General features: G+C 49.1%; 2 protein-coding genes across 2 annotated transcripts in view; both read left to right on the forward strand.

Moving 5' to 3' along the window:
• The window catches only part of FAM102A (family with sequence similarity 102 member A), a 41,523-nt gene extending 22,630 nt beyond the window's left edge, over positions 1–18,893 (forward strand). The window contains exons 3-11 of the mRNA XM_019510535.1: positions 184–213; positions 4,886–5,002; positions 5,661–5,707; positions 9,290–9,447; positions 10,903–11,007; positions 11,331–11,520; positions 11,704–11,825; positions 12,727–12,796; positions 13,603–18,893. Of these exons, the coding sequence (XP_019366080.1) occupies positions 184–213; positions 4,886–5,002; positions 5,661–5,707; positions 9,290–9,447; positions 10,903–11,007; positions 11,331–11,520; positions 11,704–11,825; positions 12,727–12,796; positions 13,603–13,648 (885 nt within the window). The 3' untranslated portion in view covers positions 13,649–18,893. The remainder of the gene's footprint in view (positions 1–183; positions 214–4,885; positions 5,003–5,660; positions 5,708–9,289; positions 9,448–10,902; positions 11,008–11,330; positions 11,521–11,703; positions 11,826–12,726; positions 12,797–13,602) is intronic.
• A 7,072-nt stretch (positions 18,894–25,965) lies between these two features.
• The window catches only part of DPM2 (dolichyl-phosphate mannosyltransferase subunit 2, regulatory), a 3,552-nt gene continuing 3,231 nt past the window's right edge, over positions 25,966–26,286 (forward strand). Inside the window, exons 1-2 of the mRNA XM_019510540.1 lie at positions 25,966–26,001; positions 26,111–26,200. Coding sequence (XP_019366085.1) covers positions 25,999–26,001; positions 26,111–26,200 — 93 coding nt within the window. The 5' untranslated portion in view covers positions 25,966–25,998. The remainder of the gene's footprint in view (positions 26,002–26,110; positions 26,201–26,286) is intronic.

Below are 26,286 nucleotides of genomic sequence, written 5' to 3' on the forward strand. Positions count from 1 at the left end.
ATTCCCTCTTCCAGCTGTTGTCTGAATGGGAGACTAAGGAGGTGCTGCCTTTTGGTATCAGAGCAGCTTGTAAAACCTTTGTAAAACAAATTCCAGCACTGTCAGGGTGGTGGGTTTTCCTTTGTTCCCACAAGAAAAACTGATGGCTGCTTTTCCTGTTTCTGTTTTTGTTTCCCCTTATAGGAACTGAAGGGAGGAAAGACCTACTCCAAGGTAAGAGCACAGAGAGGACAGGCATAGCAGACTGGGCTGTCCTAGGTCTTGTTCATGCTTCAAGCCCATCAGGATGATGACAAATGACTAGGGGAGGAATTTCTCAGGAAGCAGGACTGTGTTTGTATGTAGCCAGGGATCAGATTTATTTACTTCCCTGAAGCCAAAGGGTTGAGACTTGCCGGGATGGATTCCAGATCCCACTGAATGAATGAATTTGAGAGAGGAATTGGGTTCATCCAGAATTGCTGACTGGTACAGCCTGAAACTTTGGGGAAGTTCTGAGTCAGATGTGAACCATGTACGCAATCTACCCTCCCCCAAGAAGGGCTGCTAGCTGGGTTAGCTGACCCTTGGACAAGGATCATGCAGCCAGACTGGAGCTCTGAGTGCAGCAAAATATGCTTATGCCAGTGCTGTGGACTTGACAGGGCTTTACATAGAGAGAACTGATGCCTCCTTCCTCCTCTCAGGCCAGTGTAATTTAGGAGCCTCATGTCTGCCAGAGGCGCAGTGGGCTGAATTGTTTCCTTCTCTGGTCTCACTGGAAGGAGAGAATAGGTTGGCTTCAGGGTGGTATCTGCCCAGATCCCAAAGCCAGCTGCTTGCATTTTTAAGGTTGTTTTTGTTTGGCCTGTATGAAATGGGTTGGTCTTGGCTTCTAATGTGCAGGTGTTCGGGACACACACACACAGCCCCGTCACAGCGCACTTCATTAGGCACCCTTGCTGACTAGCATCTGAAGCAAAGGAATCTGCCTTGGAGAATGCATTTCTTGCATCCTTACTCCTGGGTTGAGATGTATGGGTAGAGGATGCTGTTGCTGCCTACGCTGTTCCTTTTCTGTGGCTAATTACAACATCAATCTCTAGGGCTGTCAGGTTCTTTTAAAAAATTTGAATTTAGTGAAAGAAAAACTATACTCTCTGTGTAGAGCTGTTTACCCCGCAAGAGTGGCATGACTGGGGGGAGGAGAGATGTGTGCAGCCTAGTGAAGAGTTTGTGCATGGACTTGTTCTCCCTTCCCACCCACCCCGGTTCTCTTTATGTTCAAACTGAATGTGTCTCAAGTCTTGCAAGTGAGGGCATTGGAAAAGCTTTACTGCAGTTAACCCAGGCTCTGATTTAGCCACTGCCTCTAGTCAGACTCCTGTCTGCTGTCCTCTCATCTGAGGTTAGTGGTAGTAGCAAGGACTTGCCTTGTCGACTCCTGAAGTCCAGGAAAACCTGGAGCGCTGATTTCTTTCAAACCAGTAGCTCACCCACTTGTCAGTGAGGCACAAGCTAAATTGCTTGAGAGCTGGTTACAGGGGCAGATGCAACAGAGGTGAGCTGGAGAAGCTTTACAGCATGGCAGCTTGCATGCAGGAGAGATTAATGTAGGTGCCAATCCCCTATGCTAACCCCCACCCCCAGTTAAGTTCTCCTAGTATGGTTAAGAGCTTGAGATGCACAAAGTTTAGGGATGTAGGGATATGATGCAGGCTGCATCCAGACCAGTCCTCCTTGAACTTCCCCAAGCACAGCTGTGCATTTGGGGAGTGAAATCTCCCTGAGCTCTGGCAAGAGAAAAGCAGCCTTGTTTTGTGGAGACCCAAGTAACAGGCTATCTCGGGGCCTCACCCTTTGTTGGGAAGGAAACAAGACCTTGACTATCTTCTCCTTCACCCAGTTTTACTAAGTTGGGCCATGAGACTTGGACTATTGCTCATGCTTCCAGCTGTCCCTATGTGAAGGGCAGCCCTTGGGTTTCTGTAGAGCTTGGGGCTTGACATTACTGGGTACAGAGGTGCTGGAGCAGGGCCAGAGGGATTCACCATCCAAGTGGAAATGCTTTCCAGGGGCTGGATGAGAACACTGGCAGCTGACTGGAAAAAATGAAGGAAACTGCTCCAAAAGGTTACAGCTGAGAACATCCTTTCATTAAGGGATCCTTCCTCCTAAAGCTTCTGCCTTCCAGCAGGCAACTCCCTGCATTGGGAGTCTGCTTCCTGGAAAAAGCTTCAGGCCTTGACATACTACGTCAAACCTTGCATCAGCAGGCAGTGTATGGCAGGGGGTCATCTACCTTCTCACGGGATGGCCCTGGGGCCTGCATCAGTGCCTGGAGGCAGTGGGAGGTGTGCTTCATAACTATCTTGTGTAGTTGTGACCCCCAGATCCCCAGTCCATATGATTGTCTTTAAAAAGGACAGATAGCAGTTTCCCTCTGCTCCATTCTCTGAGCTAGAAAGGCATGACCTCAATGTGTTTTACTGATAAACAAAGTCGATAGGCAGGACAGCCCTTGTCTACAGAAGTGTAGGTGGAACGCAGCCTGCCTGGACCAGTGGGGAATAGATCGTCCACTTCAATCTGCCAACCCGCACTGGGCTATCCCTGCCATGTCCACGTCTGTCCTGTTTAATGGTGTATTAGGTAAGACAGGGCTTTGGTGTCGGGCTTGCATGGTGAAGCCTTGTTCTCTGTTCCTTGGGCATTAATTTGAACCCTGCAGATAGCTTAGTACAGTGGGAGCTGTAAGAACACTTGCCTAATGCAGAGCTGTTTTGTTTGGTTTTTTAAAGGCTGGTGGGAAGACTGGGTGGCTTTCCCGCTTTGCTGTTAAAGAAGGAACTGTATTTGTCTTGCCTTTTTCCTCCTATACTTGGCCCTAATTCTGTCTGACTGTCCCTGCATTCCTGTGCGTGTGTAATGGTGGGGGGTGGAGGGACTTGAAGTCCTACTGCTGCTTTCCCATTAGTCATCCTTCTTGTGCAAATGCATCCCAGCTATGATTTAGAGCTTGGCTTCCACCCATCCAAATGCAAAATTCATAGAGTAGTCAATAATTGTGATTTACAATACCACTGGAATAGCCCTGTCAGCTTCCAAGATCGACAAAACTCCAGGTTTCATGAGAATGGCACTGATCCAGGTGCATAATTCATTGATACAAGACCTTCTGGTAGGACATACCTGGTTTCTGCTGCACTAGCCTAGGTTGCAGATGGAGAAATCTGTTTAGAAGTCAGTGGAGGAAAAATTTGATGAACTAGGTCATTCATCTGGGCTCAAACTAGCAAGGGAATAGTATTGCCCCTTTAGAGCTCAAACAGAATCCACCTTCATGTGGCAGCCAGCTGTTTGCTTACAATATGAGGGATGCATTAAAAGTAAATTTTAAACATATAACAGTGGCTTCAGTTCTGGGAGTAACGCAGTAGATCAGGAAGTGAAGCTGCCATCTCTGACAAATGTCTATTATTAAAAGGAGGCAATGACCCTTACTGTAAAAGAAATAAGTACCTCAGACTGTGCAAAGAAGTATTTTGGAATACACTATAACAACTTATCCTAACCATTTTTACCATGCGTCTCTGACCCTCATATGCGAAGGGACTACCTGTTCGAGCTGCTTGTTCTCATTGCCCAGTTGTAGGACTATTACTTGGTTATTCACAGAGTGGAGGGATGCCCCTGGCTAGTTGATGGGTATAATCTACCCATCTATCCCCATCACTAAACTTTGGAGAGCAAAAGAATGATCCTGGTGGCCCCTTGGGCTCCCTCTTCTAGGAACATGGTAATTCCTCGAAGAACCAGCAAGCAGAATAACAGACCCAGTTCCCTGAACACTTCTCACTTGTCTCCTTTCTTTTTGTCCTCCTGGCTTTTTGCTGCCTACCTCTTCTGGTTTGCCTTGTCACTTGCCTCAGTTTCTTTCCAGCTTATGAAAAGAGCCAAGATTCATAGATTCATAGATTAAGGGTTGGAAGGGACCTAGTAGATCTTCTAGCCCGACCCCCCCGCCAGGGCGGGAGAACAACAAAAAGCCCCAAAAAGAGAAACGGGACTCAAACGAGTCCAGCCAGGTAGGCATCCAGCCTCTTCTTAAAGACCCCCAGGGTAGGGGCCAGCACCACTTCCCTTGGAAGTTGGTTCCAGCTCCTAGCCGCCCTAACCGTGAAGTAGTTTTTGCGGATGTCCAATCTATACCTCCTCTCCATCAGCTTGTGCCCATTACTCCTTGTTAAGATGTAGAAATGCAATAACTTAATTCCCTCACTTTCAGTTTCTCTCCTGTTTTGCTGTCAGGGGTATGAGGAATTCTGCTGCTTGGGGCGTGCCCCATAATGACTGCAAAGGCAGACTTGACGGGAGCCAGACCTGCCCTTGGTTTCTGCATGGCTGTGGGGGCTTAATGCTGGATCTTCAAATGCTTCTTCCCTTGAGCCTCTGAAAGGCTCGTTCTTGTTTCTCAGGAACAATGCGTCGGCTTCATCCACAACAATATCCTTTCATCTCCTGGTTTTCATGCTCCAGTGCATTCTGGGATGTCACAGTACAAAGAGTGCCTTATGTTTGTGTATGTGCGATTCTGTTTTTTCCACATCATTGACCCTAGTGCCTTCCATACCCTTGGTTATGCAACAACTGCAGGCGGGTTAACGCTGTCCTGACCAGAATTACAACTGTTCCCTTTCCCTGTGCAGGGGCTTTCTGCCTCTCCCAGATGCTCCTGTCAAAGATTCAGAGCATGATCTTTTTCATCCATGAGTGTAGGATGCACCTTCGTAATTACACTTATGTGGTGGCCTGCAATGCATGTGCTTCTGCCCTCCATCATAAATGCACTGTCCTCCTTTGCTCTATGTGTAAAACAACCAATCCTGTTTTCTCTTGGTCACAGTTGGGTTTTGCTGATCTGAACCTGGCAGAATTTGCTGGCTCTGGATTCACAGTCCGATGCTGCCTACTGGAAGGCTATGACACCAAGAACACCCGACAGGACAACTCTATCCTAAAGGTACAGGCTTTATCCTAGGCTCTGTACTCTACACAAAACCCACCCAGAGTTTCCAGTCCAGGAGTTGGTTCCTAGCCCTTCCACTTGTAAACTCTTGATGGTGGGATCCTTTAACAGAGGCCCTTCTAGAGCCATAGGAGCAGCTTCCAGCTTCTACCTAGAGCAGCCACTCTTAGATACTTAGTTAAACCAGTGGTCTCCAAACTTTTTTTGATCATGCACCCCTATCAGTAAAAAATGTTTGAGCACGCACCCCCAATATATGTATATTTATATAAATATAAATAGAAGTTCTAATATTTTCTTCCTGCACCCCAATGAATAGTCTTGCACGCACCCCACTTTGGAGACCACTGAGTTAAACGATGATGTTTCAGTGGTATCCTCTGTTGCAAGTAACATCAGCAGGAAAGCAGCCTTAGCTGCAGGATCAAGCTGCTGGAGTTGCTGGCATGATTTGGAGTGAGTGATGCTAGTGAGTTAAATACTATGCAGAAGAGAGGTGGTCCTGTTGAGTGCAAGTGCAGTGCTAGCTTCTTAGTTCTAGATCTCCTTCCACCCCCTGTCACAGGACCCACAAGCTATGGTTGTCACTGATGGGTGGACAGTCTTGGAACTGACTATTACTTCTGATTGGTGCCCCTTCTGTCTCCCATAGGTCACAATTGGGATGTCTCTGCTCTCTGGGGACCCCTGCTTCAAAACGTGAGTTTCTAGATTCTTTTCTGCTCTTTGGGGACTTGTTGCATGTACAGGGTCTCATCCTATATTGGTGAAATTCAGCCAGGGGAGGAGAACAGTTAAGGGGTCACAAAGCTGCTCCGTGAACTGACATGGATCTCTGAAAGATGCTGGTAATTTTTTATATCAGAGTGACCTTGGGTGTCTCCTCTTCGATAGATCACTAGCTTAATTTTTATAAGCCAACAAACTTCCCTAAGAGCACAGTAGAGCAGTTTAAAACTGGGAATCTGGACTGAAGGATTCAACTTCAGATTTTGCCAAAGACTGGACTTGGCTTCTTAAAACTACCCTGATCCTGTATAAAAGGGTTAATGATGATACCTATAGGTAGTAGGTGGCAGGAGCCTGCCAGATGACCTACAGGAGACTGCTGAGTGGGTGCCCACTTCTTTCAAGAGCAGCAAAGGCAGAAGACCCAACTTAAATTGGGGGGTTTTTTTCCAACCCTTACCAAAAAAAAAGTGTTTTGTCTGATTGGCCTCCTTGGCTTTGCAGAAAGACTGCAGTATTCTTACATGCCCCACATTCCCCAGATAAGACATTAAATCATATTATTTGGAAGGTAGAATGAAGAAGAAAAGTTTGGGTTTCTTTAGTTGATTTGATTTTTTTTATGTGTGTGTGGTTTTGTGTTGCGGGGGGGAGTCCCCCCCCGAATTGTGGCCACCTGCCTGCAGCAGCTTACTTGCCTAAAGCAGCAATTGAGCTGGCTCAGGATGGAAGCTAGTGTTTACCCTCGCAGCTACTAAGGGCTTCATAGCCACTTTTGACTGGTTGGCCAAGAGCTACTGCCAGTTCCTTAGTGGCTGTGAGAGGGTTAACACTGGACTCCATCCCTTCTGCTTGCCAGACCAGAGAGAAGCAGGAGCCCTCCTAAGAGCTGTTTAGAGCACAGCGTTTCCATGTTTCTGTTCCAGCAAAAAAATAAATAAATATCCCTGCCTTAAAAATGCATTCCAAGGCAGGGTGGCAAGTAAATGCAGTGTTTTTATGAAGCAGGTGGGGATAAGGAATAGTTTCAACTCAATGATATGTTATTTTGTACCTTAACTGAAGGCACTTTTTTTTTCCCCCCTGGTGTTTGTTAGGCCTTAGAGACTAATAGATACTGGCAACAAACCACAGGTTTTTAATTTGAATTGTAATAATCAAGCTTGAGGACCTAGAGGGAAGTTGTGTTATAGAAAACAAGGCTTTGAAGAGATGCAGACAACTTGTGGAGTGAGATTTGACATTTGGCTTTCAGTCTTTGCTCGGTGATGTCCCGACTCACTGTGTGAGAGCAGTGAATCAGAACCTGACAGCAGCAGTGGTTGAAATGTTTTGATTTATTGTTGTGCTTTTCTGTTCAACAGAATAAATCTCTAGCTCTACTGCCTGCTCCTAGGCCAGGTCTGCATCTCTAAACTCTCATTGATTTATGACGATACTGATTATGGTGGCAATTTATGACTTACACTAGCAGATGCAGTTATGCTGTCAAGGGAAGCTTGCTGGTGTGGGTTATTGCATTTGCAGAACATGTATAAATAATGCCAGGAATAATACTGTTTTACTGCTATAAGCTGCCAACTTTTTTTTCTAATGTAGATAAAGCCTTGAATTTTGTAAGATGAGGAAGGGACATTTCTCCTCCTACTCCACTGGCTCCTTTTTTGGGAAGATGGGGAGGGCCTAACCTGGCAGTTCTTATAGCTCTGCACAGATCTAGTTCTACTTTAACAACAACATTGCTGCATTTTTCCATTAACCATAAAATTAATGAAACTCAGTAAAGTGCTCATTTTCTGGTAATGCAATTTTTAGTTGTAATTGCCCATCACAAAGGTGAGTGCCTACTTCATAATAACCTAGGTAGGCACTGTTACCAATACGAACCTGTCTTTAAGATGTTCACAACTTCATTCAACTTCCCTGTGGACCAGAAACTTTTTCCAAACTGGAGAATATTGCTCTTCTCTTCCTCCTCCCCCTTTCCTTCTCAAGTCCCTTATCTCCCATTCTGGCTCCCTGGCTTTCCTTGGTATAGTGATCACATGCTAATGGCTTAAATTTCGACAGTTGAGACTTCCATGTAAAACAGTCCTGGATACATTGTACCATTGAGGAACAGTGCTCATTAGGGTATCATTAAAACCACAGGAGAAAGTTGCTTGCGGCCGTACTCAGCAGGCACCTCCTAACATTTTGAAGTAGCAATCTAACCCAAGGACAGGGGTGGGGGAAAGCATCCATGTATATCCAGCCTGACAGGTATGTGAGCCTCTGGCTGCTGCTGAGCAGTTAGCCTGATTGACATTGCAAGTGCCTTATTAACCCACAAAGCAACATCTCTGGATTAGCAAGCCGAAAACATGTAAATAGTGGCTTGCACTTTTGGGGCTGCCTTGGACTCTGCGTGTGTGGGGGAAATAGAAATCCTCCTGTGCTGCAGATTTTCCCGTTACATCTTTGCCTGGGAAGCGTCTGCAATGCAACCTTGTATTCCACCCACTCGAGAGAGAGGCAGTTTGCTGAAGGTCCTGGAGTTGGTGGCAGAGCTAGAAATAGAATCTTACCTCACTTCTGTTTCAAGGTGGTGACTTCCAGTAAAAGGGCTTCATGAGGAGAAAACACCAGGTCTGAAAGGACTTTCTAGCTTCATGCAGAAAGGCATAAAAAGGTGATATCAGGAAGCTAGAGCCAAGCAGAATTGAATTCAAGGGACACCTATACACATGCCCAACCCCTGCTCTAATACATGCTAATTAACATGTCAGAGCAAACTTGATTAATCGAGTCTGCTGGAGTGTGAATTGGCACACTCCAGCAGCCTCAGCGCCGCGTGCGTTTAGTTGTGCTTCAAAATGGCAGCAGAGGCGCTTTTAACTAAAGGTCATTGAATGAGCTTTAGTTAAAGTGCTCCCACCACCATTTTGAAGCACGGGTCCCTGAATACACAAGACACTGTATGGGCTTTAATTTAAAAGTGGCTTCTAAGAGCCACCCTAATTAAAGCGCCTGCACCCCCCCCTTTCCCCCCCCACCAACCCAGGAGCACATGTAAGGACACCCAAGGTATGTATCTTGTTTCAAGTCAGTGGCTTCTTGTAAGAAGCCACTGAGGGAGGTGGTGGATGCCCACCCTATTGTTGCGTCTCTGCATGACTCATTTCAACTAAGGACAAGTTGCTGGCCTTGGAACAGGATGAAACTTGTCAGGCGGTTGGACTAGAGGACCTAATGGTCCCTTCTGGCTCCAAACTCCTTTAACATTTGTCTGAGACCCACGTTTCCTTTTTTTAATTGGTTGCTTTCTTTTAGTCTCGCTAGCTTTGCAATCACCATGGAGGCAAACCTAGAAAGGTTTTGCATTCCTAATATAAAGACACCAGCAGAAGCAAAGGCCTTGCTGTGTGTCCCCTTCCAAATCCAGTCACTCTGCATGAAGAAGCGAAAGGAGAATGGCTCCCTTTGTAGGTCCCCTTGGACCTTGCAAGTGGCTGTCAATTTTCAGCCCCTGTCTGACTTTCTGTATAACCATCTGTGCTTTGGCTTTTGCAGACCTCCTTCGACAGCCAAATCGATCACCATCCCGGGACAGGACTCCACCCTGCAGTTGACCTGCAAGGGCGAGGGAACCACCAGCAGCAGCACAAGTGGTTCAGCCTCCATTGGCTCTGTCCGACAGACCAAATCAAGACCCACCATTCTCAGCTCAGGTACAGGCCCTCGGTTCCAGGACTCTGCAGTGCTCTCTCCACCAGTGGAAGGGCTCCCACTGCATGGTCATTCTCAACCCCCTTAAGTAAGAGAACTTGCAAGCTCCTTACCTACTAAATGTAACAAAGCAGAGGAAGCCTGAATCTCTGCAGCACTCCTCTCTGTTTGCCAGAGAGATAAGCCATTCCTTCCTGCTGCCAGGGAGTTAATAATTGATATATGTATTGCAGTCCTCTTAAAGGTACCCAGTGCTGTGGTTCCTCTTTATATTCCATAACGCTTAACATTTTTTTTCTCTGCTTGGCTGTTCAATTTGTTCAGGCTGCTCTTCTGGAAAAGTTCCTGTGCAGTTTTTAGCGTTTTTGGTCTGAGATCTAATAACCTTCATTTAACTGCTGAAGCAGCATTCTTCAGCTTCCACAAGTCTGTTTTCAAGGGCATTGTACTTCCCCAGCTCTCTCCCAGAGAGATTGTGCTTCCCTACATGGACCATGGCAGATCCATATTGCAGGAGAAATAGCATGTTTCGTAGTTCACTTTAATGGCACAGCAAAGGGCAAAGTAGCTTAAAAAAACTGGCTAGTGCTTTCCCCAGGAGTTTGATCTCTTGGGCAAGCTTTTTTTTAACATGTAAATGAGGAAGTGCAGTGGTGAATTTGGCCCGAAGGGTCAGATTTAAAGGCGATGTGGACAGTAGTGGAACAACTCACCACCACGACCCACCCTTTGAAAGATGAGGTTGTAACAGAAAAGCAATCAATAGGGAGGTGTCCCATTGCACAGGCTTTGCCCTTCCTTGCTTTATAACAATTTGTCCTGCTACCCCCTGCCCCTTGCACTGAGTTAGCAGTAGGTAGCGGTGACTTTCTGCTGACTTGGAGCCCTGTCTGACTTGTCAGTTAAGGTTTATATTCCACCTGTCCCTACAGTACACTGTCCAATTTTAGCCCATTGTAAATACCTAGTGTATCCTTTTTCACTGGGTTCTTCCCACATTTGCATTCTACCACTGAGATTCTTGCTCCTTTCTACTGTCACCAGCTGCTGTTCCAGTACTAGGTCTTGAACTGTAGCTTTTGCAGCACAGGTAGTCTAAGTTATGGGAGCCAGCAATACTATCTAGCTGCTTGCATGGCACATACCAAGTTGGCATAATGCTTTTTAACAGCTAGTTTTTGATGTAAATGGCCTCAGATGTGACCCACCATCTGAGTGGGCTTGAATCACCTTGCATCCCTGCATATTCGGGCACTGGACCTTGGACTCTGCCACACAAATCTGACAGAGCCTCTCACAGTTACTGTTATAAATAGTCCCTGGCAGCTTTTAGTTCTGCAGCAGTCTGTGGAGAAGCACCCTTTCCTGGTCCAGTGTGACAGGGTTTCCTTCAAATCCTTCAACACGGAGCAGTGCTGGCTGAGATATAATTGGAGTGATCCATCGTTTGTTGGCAGGTGTACCAGAGGAGCCAGACCAGAATCTGTCCAGTCCAGAGGAAGTATTTCACTCGGGGCACTCGCGGAACTCCAGTTACGCTAGTCAGCAGTCCAAGATCTCTGGTAATTACTGACCTGTTAAACTCTTGCACCCCCTGGGAGACTGCAAGTCTTCAAACCTCCAGCCTGTTTTCCTGTGGTGCATTCCAGTGATTCGCAGCCAGATCTCTGGCCAAGACTCGCTCTAGGGTCTGGTTTCTGGACCCCGTGTTTGGGGTGACTGTGTACTAGGACCAATCTGTATAATCCCCTTTGGGGGCTAGAGGCCTCAGACCATCTTAGTGAAGCTTCTGTGTCCTGGAGGCTTGCCTGTTAATATTTTGCACTGATATCTTGCTGTGGCAGAGAGGCAGGCTTCGTGTGTAATGATGAGCCTGTGTCCACAGGTTACAGCACAGAGCACTCACGTTCCTCCAGCATGTCGGACCTGACCCATCGCCGGAACACCTCCACCAGCAGCAGTGCATCCGGGGGACTCAGCATGACAGTTGAGTGTCCAGAAGGAGAGAAGGACCACAAAATGGACAAACCGCCTCGGCCCCCGAGACCAACCCTCCTAATGGATAGGTCGTCCCGGTAAGTGGCCCTATAAAGGAGAAGCTTTTGGTGCTCTGCCATCCAGAGAGACAAAGAGTCCTTTGCCCTTCCTTTGCAACCTGATCAGCCTCTTGTCAGATAACATTGTAACAGTGAAGGGACACAACGGCATATCTGGCAGCTTGTCTCAAATGTGCTGAGTCTGTTTTGGTTTTACTCCAGGAGAAAAAAAGATTCGGTGGAGAGTCACCCAACCTGGGTAGATGACACCAGGATTGATGCTGATGATATAGTGGAGAAAATCATGCAGAGTCAGGACTTCACAGATGTCAGCAATACTGAAGGTGAGAGACTCCGAGCCTCAAATGGGAGGTAGTGAAAGGCAGGGGAGAAGCAGCCAGAATGTTGTTGACCCTCTGATCCCCAAATTCATTTAGTTAAATGTGGCACACCTGAAATGTTGCTGGGGTTGGCTGAGGTGTTCTGGAGCAGGTGTGCTTGGACAACAAAGACCATATGTGCCAGGCAAGAATTCTTGTGGGCGAGCTCTTTATTGGGCCAACTGTATGGTCGGTCCAAACACAAGCAAGCTCTCGGGTATCGCCTCACTGTTCCTCAGGCCCGATGTACTGTGATGCCCAAAAGCTTGCTTGTATCTGTACCAAGCATAGTTAGTCCAATAAAAGGTGATTCACAAGAATTCCTGTTTTGCATATCTCCTGGACCTTCATGGCAGCATCACCTCACCACTAGCAGAGGAGCTTGTGGTTAGGTAAGAGATCTATGCCCATGTGGGTGGATGGGTGGGTGAGTTAGGTATGGGGTAGGGGAAAAACTAGACCAAACACAAATAAATATGGGTGGAGCTAGGAAACAACCTCCGTCACATTCATGGTCCCAGTACTGCACCACTGCAAGGGAACATCTTTTGGGGTTCTTGAAATGAGGTTCAGTGCTTGGGCAGGCCTTAGACATTAAAAAAAAAAAAAAAAAAAAACCCTTCCCTGCCTCTTAACATGTCCCTTTCTCTGAGCTGACTCTAAATGTTGTGGCTGACTTTGTACCTGGGATGTCTTCAAAGTGGAGAAGTACCCAGAGATTTGATGGCTGTCAGAGAAATGGGAAGCACTTGTAGAAAGGATTTGTTCCCTCTCCCAATGTGGTGCAACATGGTTTGGAGGGGATGCATGCAGATTGTCATGGTTTTGGATTTCACTTCTTTACTCTCTCCCATCTGATCTGCAGACAGTAACCTGCGGCTGTTTGTGAGCAGAGACGGCACAACTACGCTTAGTGGTATTCAGTTGGGAAACAGGTAAGGCTCCTGTCTGGCAGGCAGGTACTGGGGCTCTGGCAGGGGTTACCTGGTTCTCCGTGCATTGCAATGGAGTTCTAAACGTGCAGTACATGATGGCTTTGTTGTTGCATCAAAGCCCCTGAGATCCTTCTGCTCACAGGCTACAGCTGTGGAGAGCTCTGTACAAGCTTAATGGGAAAATTTTTGATCTCTGTTGCTAGAGCAGGGAATGGTCTGTAGAGAAATACAAAGCCATGGCGAGAATGGCCTATCTGTGGTGGTTTTCTCAAATCTGGGTCAAGGCGGGAGTCCTATTGCCCCCAGCTGGAGTATAGCAAAACTGCAACTGCCTGATTTTTAAATAATCCTTCCTCCATTGAATAGTCTTTCTACTGAATTTGGTCACATAATAATGCTGTGTCCTGCTGCAGTGCCTTTGTGCATAGCCTCACTTCCCTTTTTACATTCCCTAACCCTCACAACCTTTCATTAGGTAAGAAAGCATCATGCCTCCCTTGCCCTGGGGAAAGTGGACTTTCAGCAAAGACGCAAAGCTGAGCCTGGAGCCCAGGAGTGCTCGTCTCCTTTCCAAAGGTCATCCCATGAGTGCTTTCTGCAGTCCTTAAGAAGGATCAGGGTTACAGTTTCAAGTCATCCAGCACTGGATTGCCAGTGTGACTGTCTGGCTTCTGTTTATATAGGCTGAGATGTTCCCCAGGTTGGCTAGTCATTCTCTGTATCTTGCATGAGGGCAGTGTGCTTTGCTACAGCTCTGGAATCTGAATGAATAAAAAAAATAATGTGCTCTCCCCCTTCTTCCACAGGGTCTCATCTGGAGTTTACGAGCCAGTGGTGATTGAAACCCATTAAATGTGAAGAACAGGGTAGACCTGCTGGAAACAGACCTCCTGCCCCGTCCGCTGCCATATGGATGCCAATCTGTACCTCTCTACATGCAACATTCCAGAAGGGATTTCTGCAGACCTCTCCCCTTACATTTGCACTGCAGAACTACTCCAAGACCATACCACTCTAGACCATGCACTTTCCCTGACCCTGGCATTATTTCCCCTTCTCCCCATGCTTCCACTCACCACATTGTTCCATACCAGATCCAAGGTGTCTCTCTTCAGGGAGCACACTGTTATCTGGAGGGTGTTTCCCCACCCCACATCCCTTTTCCCCAGTCCCTCATTCCATAGATTAATGCCCAACAAGGGATTTTGCACCTCCTGTCTCAGCAAACCATTGGGTTGTACCACTGTGAACTTTTTTTTTTTTTCAAACCACTGAAAGGGGAAAACTAATACGAATGTAACCAGAAATCTGGTGTGGTGAAATGGTGAGCGGGCCACTCACAAAATGCTTTATTCCTCTTGACCGCATTGTGGATTGCAAGGAAACTTTTTACTTCCCAAAACGACACTTGACTGAGCAAAGCACCCAACGAAACCAAACCCCACTGTCCCCTACGTAAGGGAAACATTTCCCAGAAGTGCATTTCAGAAAGCAACTGGAATCTAGATGGAACTCGGCAACAAAGGTTAAAGGCTGGCGCTGACTGACATCATGAACTGCAGTATCCCTTCCACTGCTGGGCATGGATGGGCAGCTTCCAGTTGCTGGCATTAGTAGGAGCACTTTAAAGATTCCAGATGTGTCTGGAGGAGGCTCGCACTTGCTGTTCCTGAAACAATATGTTCTGTGGACTCACTTGACAAAATAGTCATGGTTGCAGTTTTGCGGGGGGGGACTGGCAGCCTGGCTCGGGGTGGGAGGCCTTGCAGTGCTTCTACCTGCCCATGGTGGACCAAAAGAGGAATCTTATCCTGATACCCCTCCTCTGGGCCAGGATAAGGTGCAACTAGGTGTGGTGGTTATTTTGTTTTTTTTCAGCTGTGACAGGAATAGTTAAATGGTTTAATATTTCTGGGCCAAAAAGGGGACTCACTGATCCTAGGTGACTCTTCGTGCTTTGTGAGAAGGGACCCATGGCTGAGTCTGTCCCCTCTTGGGCAGAGGAGTTTTGTTCAATGCAAAAAAAGTTGGCATCTCTGCTTCTTGGGCAGACTGGCTGTCTCCTGCCTTGGCCACAGCCTTTGTTCTCGCCTGGTTCTAGGTGCGTGAACTCTTCTAACAAATGAGACTTAACTGTTTTTTGATTATCTTTTTCTCAATGGATCTCTTTTCTAGCTTGATTTCTGCAGTTGTTGGATGCTTTTAGCTGCCTCTCTTCCTCGTGGGCTGTGGCAGAAAAGATGTAGGTCTTTTTTTCCAACTTCTATTTGTAGAACTCTCCTGGCAGCTGAACTACAGGTGAAGATCTATGCAGACTCCAGCCCTGAGTTGGCAGCAGGCTGCATGCGCAGCCCTCTGTACAGATACTTCCAGCCTATAAGCTATTTCTGAGTAGTGTCCTTTCCTCTTTATTTTTGCTGTTGTACTGTAGTAGCACTTGGCAGCCATGCACTTTGACTAATGGCACACTCCAGATCACTGGCTATGAAGTGGCCTCCGACGTGCGTGCGTGCGTACACACCCACTCAGACACGTGCACACGCTCCGTCCCACTTAGCGAGAAGAGAAGGTTTTGTAACTAATCAGTTTTATTTTGTCTTTTGAATCCTTACTGTTGCCAACCCTCCCTTGGGGCTCCTTGTCGCATGTCTGCAAACAGAGCGCACTGAGCTCCTGGGAAAGGGAACAGGGTAAACTGGCAGCAGTGGTCTCACCTGCACACCGTGGTTATCGGAGGGGGATTCTGTAGGCAGAATAACAAGGCTGGATTTTGTTTCATGCTGTGAACCCTTCTTGAGCCCAGTGGGCTGCTTGCTTTACTTGTGCAAACCATGTGTTGTGGGGGGGGGGGGGAAGGTTCAGTTTGTCCCACTTGCCTTTTTTGTGCTCCCCCACCCCCCAGAAAGGAATTTATATTGGTTTGGGGCAGGCAAAGCCTTGTAGCTTAATGTGGGAAAGAGTGCTGGATTGTACCACAGCCTCTGAGACCTGTCCCCAATCAAAGACTTTTGACACTTGCAAGCATCTTGCAGTCTCTGCTCCATTTGGCTTGGCTCTGTTTGGTAGTTAGTTTAAAGGACGTGGTTTTGCCTGCTGAGCTTTAGGAAGGACCTTGCACTCCTTGGGGTGTCAAGCTTTAGAAGGGGGACCTGCTTGCTCCCCTCTCCCTGGCCCTTCATAGGCTGGGTCGTCTTGCTCCTATTGGTGCAAGAGCATGGGGCATTGGAAGAAATGCAGGTCCTTGCCTGAGGACCAGACTAGTCAGAGAGAGGGCTTGAATTTGCTGTGCAGATCTCTAGCTGGGCTCAGTGCTGCACTTTTGGAAACCAGCCACCAAATGTTAGCAGCCGGGCAGCAGCACTGTCAAGATCCAGCAGGAAGGATCCCAGGTCAGCCTAGCTCCTTCCCCTCAATAGCCATCCAGCCATCTTTTTTTGTTTTTCTCACAACAGTGGGGGCCCAGGACCCATTTGTTCTGGGCTTTGCTTGGCAAGGGACATGTTACTGATGGAGGCGCTTGCCAGACATGTATCTGGGAGAAATCCCCTTCCAAGGAGAGAAGCAGGGCTGACTTGCAATTCAGAAGCCTCTCTCTCCTTTCCCTCTCAGCAGGGGAGCAGGCAGCCATAATCTCCGTGTGTTGGGTGGCTGCAGTCATTCGGTAGCTTGGTGTCATTGCCAGCAGTCCAGCTTTTTGCTGCTTGCATTTGTGGCTGTCTTTTGTGCCTCCTGGGGTTTGTTTCTTCCGACAGCTGTTGATGATTCTGTAGAGCCCGTGAACTCGGACACCTGCATTGAGTAAGAAAGCGGCCCTAGTTGTCCGAAACCTGAATGATGCAGCAGGGTTCCCACTACCTGGAACAGGACCCAGGCAAAGAGGTCTCCTATTTCCAGAGACCACCCTGAAATCCAGCTGTGCTGCCTTCCCTCTCATGATAGCCACCACCCTCACTTGCATGGGTGTAATGGCATGGGGGGGAGCTGAGGTGGAGCTGGGACTATTTCACCGGCAGGTCTGCTGCTGCTGCTTCAAAGCTTTGTATCTTGCAAGCACTTTCTTCTCGTGGCATTGCCTGCCTTTGGTTGTTAGCTGTCCCCTGAAGGTTTTAGGGGCCAGTGGATTGGTCAGACTCAGACCACTGGTTTAGTTTAGTTTCCTTTTGGGCTTTTGTTGTCTTCATTTTTTGTCCTGAAGTTTTTTACTTTTTTTAATACCCCAGCAGGCTGGGGTGTTCTGACTGCATTGTCTTTGTCTGTTTGTTGGTGGTATATTCCTGGGGGCTCACAGAGGTAACTTTTCCTCTCCAAATTGCCCTGTCTTGGGGGATCCAAAAGTAAGCAAGGTGAGTAAAAGGCTTTTCGCTAGCAAGACTGTGTCCCCTATCAGTAGTGTCCACCCCAGCCTCTTGCACAGGGGAGCAGGGCTGTTAATCTGGGCTGGCCCCAGGGGAGCAGAGCTGGTCTCCTGATGCAGTCCAGGGTCAGAGCGGAATGGCAGGACCCTGCTCCCCCACTACTGTACAGTGACCTTTCTAGACCTCTCTCCACGTTGAAGCTTGGTGTAGACTTGGGTCTCGAGTATATGGACTTGTTTAGCTGTTTCCTGACGCGTTTAAAGCAACCATATAAAGTGAAGAGCTGAATAAGGATGGGCTGAATATACATAAATGAGTAACAGAGAGGGGCTGGGCCCAGGGGTTGCTGGGAATGGGGATGGGAGAAGGAAGGGGGCAGCACTGCCTCTTCCTTTCACCCTACGATTGGCACTTTAGTAGGAGCCGTCGTGCAGTCCTGAGTGCGAGCCGTGGGCAGCAGGTTTGAATCCCTTCCCTGCACTCCCTCGCCTCTTGCTCTGGAGGGGAAGCTGAGCCCTTTTTTAAATGAGTGGGGGGGGGTTCTCTTTTCTGTTGGGTTTTAGAGGGCTCTGAATGGGGCCAAGACCGGAAGCAGCAGCTTGCTGCATTGAAGTTGTGCAGGAGGGAGGTGATTTCTTTTAGTTGTTTTTTTTTTTTTTTTCATGTTTTAAATTGGCAGCCGTGCAGCTGGACTCTGCATGCGTGAAGCTCTGGGATCCGCACTCCAGGTACGCTTGAGACGAGAGTGCCCAGGTGAATCAGACCCCCTCCTGGAGAGGGGGCTGAGCAGACCTTCCCTACCCCCTCACTGCCTTACCTCAGGAGCTGGTCCTCCCTTCTCTGCTCCTTTCTCTTCCCCCCCACCCCAATCCCTTGCTGAGGGAGTTGCTCTGGAGACTCAGTCCTGTAGACGGGGTTGGTCTCTCAGGGCTTGTTCCTGCAAACATCATGCCTGGTAGCGGGTGTTTGTACCTCAAAGCCACTTCCTCCACCCAAAGGGCTGACCTGCAGGATCCCCCTCCCTTCCCCAGGACCTGCATCTTCTCATCAGCCCTCTTCTATCCAGGAAGGAGCAAGCATCAAAAACCTGGGAAATCCTTGGAATTCAGGAGAAACTTTGAGTTGGAGGTTGTGGCTGATCGTCTTATTGGCCTCTAACGTAGATCACGTTGGTTTAAAGCCCATATTTTTTTGTAGGGGGTTAAAGGGGAGATTGTGTTTTATTTTCTTGAAAGTGAATTGAGCTTGGTGATCTTCAGATGAGAAGCGCACTTGATTTATACTCAGAATCTATAGAGAGAGAGTGCAGATATTTTTGGAAAGGGAATGGGTCTATGCAAACTTCCAAAATCGCTGGAAAGATAGTTTAACTTTTTTTTACTTTGAAATCTAAAGATAATTCTAACTCTTTTTCTTTAAAGCAGAAGTGCGTTTTAGAGAGAAGTTACTTCCACTCCTCTATTTTGGTGATGATTCTTGGAGAGTTTGGGGGCTGGAGAGAGTGACTATATTTTCACCATTTTTATCTTGCTCCTCTAGTTCGTTGTTTTTTTTTTCTTCTTTCTGTTTCTTTTTCTAACGGAATGCTGTGCCGTCTTTGATTCAACAGATCGTGTTTGTATTTTCTGTATCTGGTTCCTAATGTAGAGAAATAACAAATATATGAGGAAATCAATATAATGTCAAATGTTGTTACGGTTTCGGGGAAAATAAAGGTTTTTGGTTTCTTTTTTGGTACTTCATATATTGATCTTTGATGTTCAGCTGCACCCAATACTCTTTCTTAATTCTCCGTGTCAGGCAAGGTGATGGATAAAGGACTTCAGAGAGGGAACGTACAGCGCCTGCCACCATGGGGTCTGGTTCATGAATGGGATTCCAAGGTGCCACCATAGCACCAGCGGTGGATTTGCTGAGAGCTTGTCCATGGAAGCTGAACTGTGAGGAGTTTAGTAGGACTCTCCCCTGCTACTGATTTTTTTTTTTTCTCTATGCAACTTTAAAAAAAAAAAAGGGGGGGGGGGATGAGGGAAGGGAACTGTGCAAACCTAATGGCAAAGTACTAGGGATAATCTTCCCACGTGTGCATTTCAGGCTGTGTAAAGTCCTAGGAAGGTAAGAACGATGCACAATTAGATTTGAGCTATAAGCGCCTCCAACCTATGCTGAGAGGGAGGCTTTGTCTCGATACACCTGCTGTCATCCCACCCGGCCAGAAAGAGCAGGTCTAGAGTTCAGATCCACCCAGTACTTGCTCTTCCCAAGCAGAAACCACAGCCGATGCATTGGCAGATGTTTGGTCCATGAAGCATTTGTTGGCCATTTGCAGAGTGGGTGGAGTAGTGCTAGTCCCCCCGTGGCCACCTGCTAAACTGCATTGAAAAGAATAGGAGCCTGTTATCTTCCCAATGCTGTCCTTCCATGGAGAAAGCCATAGCTTCCCTGTGGCAACTGTACATGGGGGAAGCAACAGGCCAGGTAGTGACATCCCAACTAAGATGAATGGTCTTTTCTAGAGAGACTCACCCTATGTGACTTCCAAGGCCCTGATTGTAGCAGTTTGCACTGAAAGAGCAAGCAGACTTTGGTTCTCCTCTCTTGAAGTTCCTTCCACATACGTCAAACACAGGTGAATCTCCTTAGCCCCTGCCTCTTCTCTCCAGGCCGCATTTGTTCAACATGTACCCTTCTGAACCTACTGCCTGGCTGCAGGCGGCTGCTCTCGCTTTTCCTCAGGCAGTAGGAGTGTCTTTTGCATGCAAACAGGTGTTAGGACTTTCAAAATTGCCCTTTTCTGACCACATAAAATATTTAGCACTTGGGAGCTCAGCTATGTTGAATGAACTTGTTCTTAATCTAGCCAGTGAAGACAAGCCGCTCCCTCTTCAAAGGCTTACAACTGCCCGTGCTTCTAGAAACTGAAGCCGGACCAACCTGTTGGGCAAAAGTAAATAAAGGCCAGTGCCTCTGTCTGTCTTTCCTAGGCTGTAGCCAGGCTGTTAGCTGCTGCATGAGAACCACTTAAAGACCACTTTGCCACTGGCCTTGGATGCATGATATAGGATGCAGGAGGTGTGAAACACAAATCTGGCTTACCTGGCAGGGGAAATACCATGACCACTAAGGTGGCTTTCTGAGTGGCTGTGGAAAAACACTTTCTTGGCAGGGGGTAGTACCTTAACAGAGATAAAGCATAGTTCTGTCTCCCACTTTCACTTCCAGCAGGAAGATCTTGGCTTCACACCAGCTTTATGGAAATGGGAGACTCCCCTATAACTTGCTCCTGTGGCCATACAGCTGAGGGCAAGTGAAACTCGGGGGCATCCAACCCCCAAGCCTCTGGGGTTGCGCCTACACATAGGGTGTCTGCCAAAGGATATGGAAGCATCTGAAGCCCCAGGCGGGGGTGGAGGATGCTTGCCAGTAGTAGGACCACATATGGTTCTTGAATGACTCACGGATTTGGAATTGATTTGACTTGGGACATGAAACACTTTCCAAAAAACAACAACAACAAAAATATGGCTCTGTTCACTTTCTAGGTTAAGCATTTCCCTGAATTCTACCAACCGCAGCACTTATCACCCCCCGCCCCCTCCTCACCACCGTCATAGGGGGAGGCTGTGGCAGAGCCAGCTGAAAACTGTCTAGTTAATCCAGCATCAAGCTAACAATTTACTTGTTAGAGTTGTCCCTATCCTAGCTGGACTCCCAGTATTGTTGCTGGGATCTTCTATCCTCTTTTCTGTGGACTTCACAAATCCATGTGTGTAACAGCTGGAATTATAGCAAATTTTTTTTTTTCCCCCCACTTGAATATATTTTTCTGTACTGTAGACCCCAGACTACCTGTTCCTGTGTCTACTGCTGCTCTACCCTTGGCTTTTCTGAGGGACACGTCTCTTCACTTCATTAAGTGATGCTGCTCTGGTACAAATGGCCCCTTAGCTGGATTTGTATTCTGAAGTCGCAGACCAGACATGGGAATAAGCCCCACATTTTGAATCAAATCAAATTCATTGTTGATAAAGCTGTGTGTTGGCTAAATTAAGTTCTTCCCTTATGCTGGTGATATGTCTTAAATTAGTCACTCCCTACTACACACTTTTGTATTAGCTATGATTGGAAGAGCTAATAACATTACAGAGGTGTTAATTTACATGTAGACAGACCTGGCACACAGCAGATGCTGGCTTATTGGGTAACCTACTCAGGAAAATTAATCAAGTCTTCCCATCAGTTTGTGCTAAACAAGAGTGATCTGTTAAATCGGTGTTAGTAGGAAATTTGCATGCTCAAGAGATCACCTACTAATAAAGTTACCCAGTGGCCCCAGGGGTTAATACTGTATTCTTCAGGGCTGCTGCTAAGGGCTGATGATGTTAGCTGAACTACCTCCAGCTGTTGCTTAGGTTTGTTCAGCAGCTTAAATTCAAGCTGCAGCCCCAGCCTGGAGACTTGTCCAGGTTTAACCAAGTCCCTGCCATCGATGCAGCCAGTTGCAGATGCGTCTGCAGGAATTCAAAGCATAGGTGTCCCCATAAAGGGTGCTGTGGCCCTGCCAGGCTCCTGCTCCCTCAGCTTTTTCTACATCAATGTTTTGTTCAAGCTTTTCAAGGCTGCATTTGAGGAGCCAGCTTGGGCAAGTCTTGGGCCTGTCTGCAGTGACATGAAGGCTCAGATAGCCTGGGGCAGGGATGAAGGCCCAACTCCCAGTCTGCTCCTGTCTGCTGTGTAGGAGGCAGCTGGTCTTGGGCGACAGTGCTTTTGAAGCAGAGCTCTATCTTCTTGCACGGTTCTTGCAATCACCGAAACCTGCTGATAAGTCTCTGCATCTGAGCTCCACTGGAGTTCATGCTTTCCACGTGGTTTCCTACCAGTGAGCTGACCTCAACCCTTTCTCTGCAACTTGCTGCACTTTGGTGGGAAACAACAACTCCTTAGGAAGTGGGAGGCTTGTTTTCCTACTCATTTGCCCTTGAGGGAGAGATGAGCAAAACCACAGGCAGTCCCATGAGGATTCACGCCTTGGTCCTGCCTCTGAGGGTTAAAAACTCCCTCCTGGCTTCCATATAAGCAGAGAGCAAATTAGTGCTGCAAAACCAGGGAGCGTCTCTTTCCACAAGTCCCATTGTTGCTGCTGCTCACAGAGAGAAAAAGGTTTAGCACTGATAGGAAGCTGAAACACTTCTCCCCCCACACCCTGAACTCTGGAGCCTTTGGCCATAACCACGTACATCAGATCTCTGTTGCTGGCACTGGGGTGGCACCTAGAAGCCCTAGCCAGGACCAGGGGCAAAAGCTAAACAGAAAGATGGTTCCTCCTCCGAAGAGCTTCTAAGCATGATATGGGCCACAGGTGGGGCAGGGGTATATGGGAGGCAGGGCTGGCTGCTGGTTTCTTATCCTATAATGTCCCCTTGACTTACATATGGGGAGGGGAGGGGATGGAATAGGGACATTCACATCTGACCTGGGGCCACTCACACACGGTGCCATGTTTTGTCAGGACTCTTGCACTCTGGTGTTTTCCACCATCTGCTGTGGTTTTATTCCTCTGCCTGGTGCCCTGAGCAATCCCTTACCCCTGGGTCTAATGCCACCACCCCAGGTCAGCTGGAGCATCCCCTGGATGTCGGTGCTCTGTCTGCAGCATCAGCCCTGTAAGCAATTCTAGAGGTGTAAGTGTAAAGCATGGAACTGGTGAAATCTGCCCCAGCCACCTGCGGACCACAGCAAGGGAACCCAGGCATCTTGGTCTAACAGCCTTGCTGAAGGGGGAACCTCTTTTCAGACTCTGCTGCCTGCTGGGTGAGCTGGAATCCGGCTGGGCTTCGCCATCCAGCCACTAATGGTGTTGCAGGGCCTGCATTGGAGCTGCTGCTTGGGGTGATGTGGATCCTGGCAACAGTGTGCATGGAGTGGAGGGCATAGAAGCCCGTGACCAGAGATGCTTTGGTGAAAAGGAAAGCAAAGTACTGCCCAACTCCTTGTGCAGTGAGCACCAGCCAGGCCAGGCCGCGTGCGGAGCAAGGCCAGGACTCAAGCGGTGCGTGATCTCAGAACTTAAGGTGAGTGTGCAGGGGCAATGAAGATGGCTTGCTCAAAGTGCCACATTTCCCAGCTCCTGAGTGCTTGCCCTTGCACGTCTCATGTGCTGCTTTTGCTGTAGCTTTCTTGTGTGTAACTGAATCTAAGTGGACTACAGTCCAGGCCTCCCAGTCTGCAGCTGGGTCTCTTGGCTCACTCCAACCATTCTGCAATATGGAAAATCCCCATTCAGACATGCCTTGCCCAAGACTGGCCAGCTCCTTGGGTCATCTCACCATTTCCCACCCAGACGCCAGCAGAAAGTGAGTCACAGACTGCTCTAGATCTAGCAGAAAGTGCTTCCACTGTTCCCCAGAGCATGTGGTTTCTGCTGTACCTTGGTGAAGGTTGGGGCTGAAGGGCTGACTTAGAGGACAGAAGGTAGAGGGCTACAGCTGCAGCAAGCAGGTCTGTTATGACCTGGGCAGGACCCATGTCCTTGGCCTGGCAGCTGCCGGGGCAGGCACAGGGGCTCCGAATAAAGGTCTCCAGCTTGTGTGGGCTGGTGCGGTTGGAGACGTAAGAGGCAGAATGCAAGGATCTGCAGTTGAAATGAGCCAGTCTTTGAGGGGCTGCTGGGCTGGGCTGGAGAGAGACCAGGGGGAGCGTTAGCACCACCTAGGGAGAGTGCCTGCTGCCCCACACAAGAACCTGTCCCAGTCCCATCCCATCCCATCCCAGAGGAATCCCGGAGCAGCTTCCAATGCCTTGGAGGCCCCCAAAGCCTCCCTCATAGCCCTGAATTAGTCTCTGCCCCTGCATCCCTCCCCCCAAATGTGGTGATCCTTTGCTTTGTGCTCCTTGGCCCCCACAGGGGTTGGGTGACTCTGACATGCCTCTGAACTGTGTACAGGACTCTGTCCATGTCTGTGCAGAACCTGCCTCTGCACTGGTAAGCACAGACCCAAAAGCTAACAAGAGCCAAGACTGAAGAACTGGGAGATCCAAGGGGAAGGGTGGGAGCCCCAAGACATGACCACCCCTATTGTCCTGCACAAAAACGCAAGTATAGCCCTGCATGGCTCCTGGGGGCAGAGCTCCAAACCGGAGCATTTCCCTGGCTCTGCAGACCCCAAGGTGAACCAGCCCCTTGAGACACTGCTTTCCTCCGTGCCCATGCAGGGGCATCCACTGCCAGGATAATTGCCACATCCTACCCTGATGGACAGGCTTATTCCAGATTTAAAGTCTTCAGCTGAGGAATTCCAGCGTTTTATCTCATGCAGTGTGGTCATGGTGGCAAGCTTCCTGACGTAGACACTCTGCCCCCAGCACAGCATCTCCTTATCGTAATAAGTAACAGTGAGAATGTGCGTAGCATTGCTGTAATTGGGTTTATTGTTCTCTAGTCAGCTGTGGCCAACAGAGTGGGTGGCTTTACCGTGGGAGCTGGGGTCCCTGCAAGAGGAAACGGAGGGCTGGGCAGGGTGCAGCCGGATTCTTTCCAGAACTGCTCTGCTCCTGCCTGCGTCACAAATCCTCTCTCAAATTTCCTGCATGCTGCCCTACCCCCGCTCCCTCCAGCCACGTCAGAGGATTTTACGTGTACGCTGTGAACAGATCGAGGGAACATTTTCAAAAGCACCTAAGTGATTTAGCCGCCAAGCCCCACTGATTTTCACCTCTGCAAGTCACTCCTGCAAACAGGTCTGCACTGGGGTTCCTGAGAGAGCTCTCCAGCGGGATGCAGCCCCTCACCTGCCTGTTGGCTGTAACAAACCTCCAGCTTTGTTGACTGTCTCTGACCAGCTGTTTTCTGCTCCCTTCACTGTGGCTGAGCTCAGTTTGGTTCCCAAGCAGCTGGGCTTCTTCCTTCCTTGACTATTCAACGTACGGCCACCACTGGGCCATGCCAGTGAAGCTGATGGGCTTGCTGGAAGAGGAGCAGGGACTGAACAAAGCCAAGACCTCCTGCCCCTGTGCACCAGGACCTTCATTGGAGGCTCCTTGGCCATCCTGTTCTCCACGAGGCAGGGGCAGAGGCTCAGCTGATACCCCTTGCTTGCCCCACTGAACAAGCAGCAGCCCAGAAGCAGCACGCGGGCTCAGCCCATCCTGTCCAGGGAAACGGGAGATGAGAGCGGGGAGGCGCGTGGGCTGGGGGCTACGGCCCTGCTGGGCCTGAGCTGGTGGGAGGAGGGCAGAGGGGCACAAGGTGCACGGGGCCGGGTTGTAGGGTCCCCTTCGCACCCACGTGGGGCTGAACCCCACCCTCTACGGGTGCACGGGTTGGGCTGGCGAAGCTCTGGCCTGGCCGGCTCGTTAGGCCCCCGTCCTGCGAAGGGCTGAACATGGGCATGGGCAAATTACAGAAAGGATAATATTTTTTTCCATTGTGCAATTATTATTGTCATGATCTCGGGCGAACTGGGGCCCGATACTAAAAGTTTGCCCGGCCGGGGAGACCCAGGCTGCAGGTGCGGAGCTGCCCGCACTCCCTGCACCGCTGCCACCTCGCCTGCAGCAGCACACCTCCCCCATCGTGGCAGCCAAGGGGTTAAGCCTGAGGACTACATCTCCCATCGGGCTCCGCGCCAGGCGAGACTACGCCTCCCGTGATGCTTTGCTAAAGAGGGGACGGGCGTCTCCCGTCATGCCCCGCGGAAAGGAAAGGCCCGCGGATGACGGCTCCCATGGTGCAATGCGGCCGGGGTCAGCTTCCGTCGTGCTCCGGGACTGAAATCCTGGCCGTGGATTGGGCGGCGGCTCCTGGAAGTGGGCGGGGCGGTGCTAGGGGGGTCGGTGTCCCGCGAGGCCATGGTGAGAGTGGCCGGGCTGGGCTGGGCTGGGCTGGGCTGGGCTGGGGAGGGGAGGGTCCGGTCAGGTCCGCTCCGCTCCGCTCTGACTATCTCTGCTCTCGCGCCCGCAGGCCACAGCGACGGACCAGCTGGTGGGCTTCGGGCTGGTGGCCTTCAGCCTCGCGCTCTTCGCGTACTACACGGTCTGGATCGTGGCGTTGGTACGGGCCCGGCAGGAGGGGCTGGACTGGGCCTTGCCCGGGGGGTGCGTCGGGGCTGCGCGGGGCACGAACTGGCAGCACTGGGG

The sequence above is a fragment of the Gavialis gangeticus genome, unplaced genomic scaffold (genome assembly GCF_001723915.1).
Source record: "Gavialis gangeticus isolate Ggan-Ray unplaced genomic scaffold, GavGan_comp1, whole genome shotgun sequence".
Taxonomy (NCBI): domain Eukaryota; kingdom Metazoa; phylum Chordata; order Crocodylia; family Gavialidae; genus Gavialis; species Gavialis gangeticus.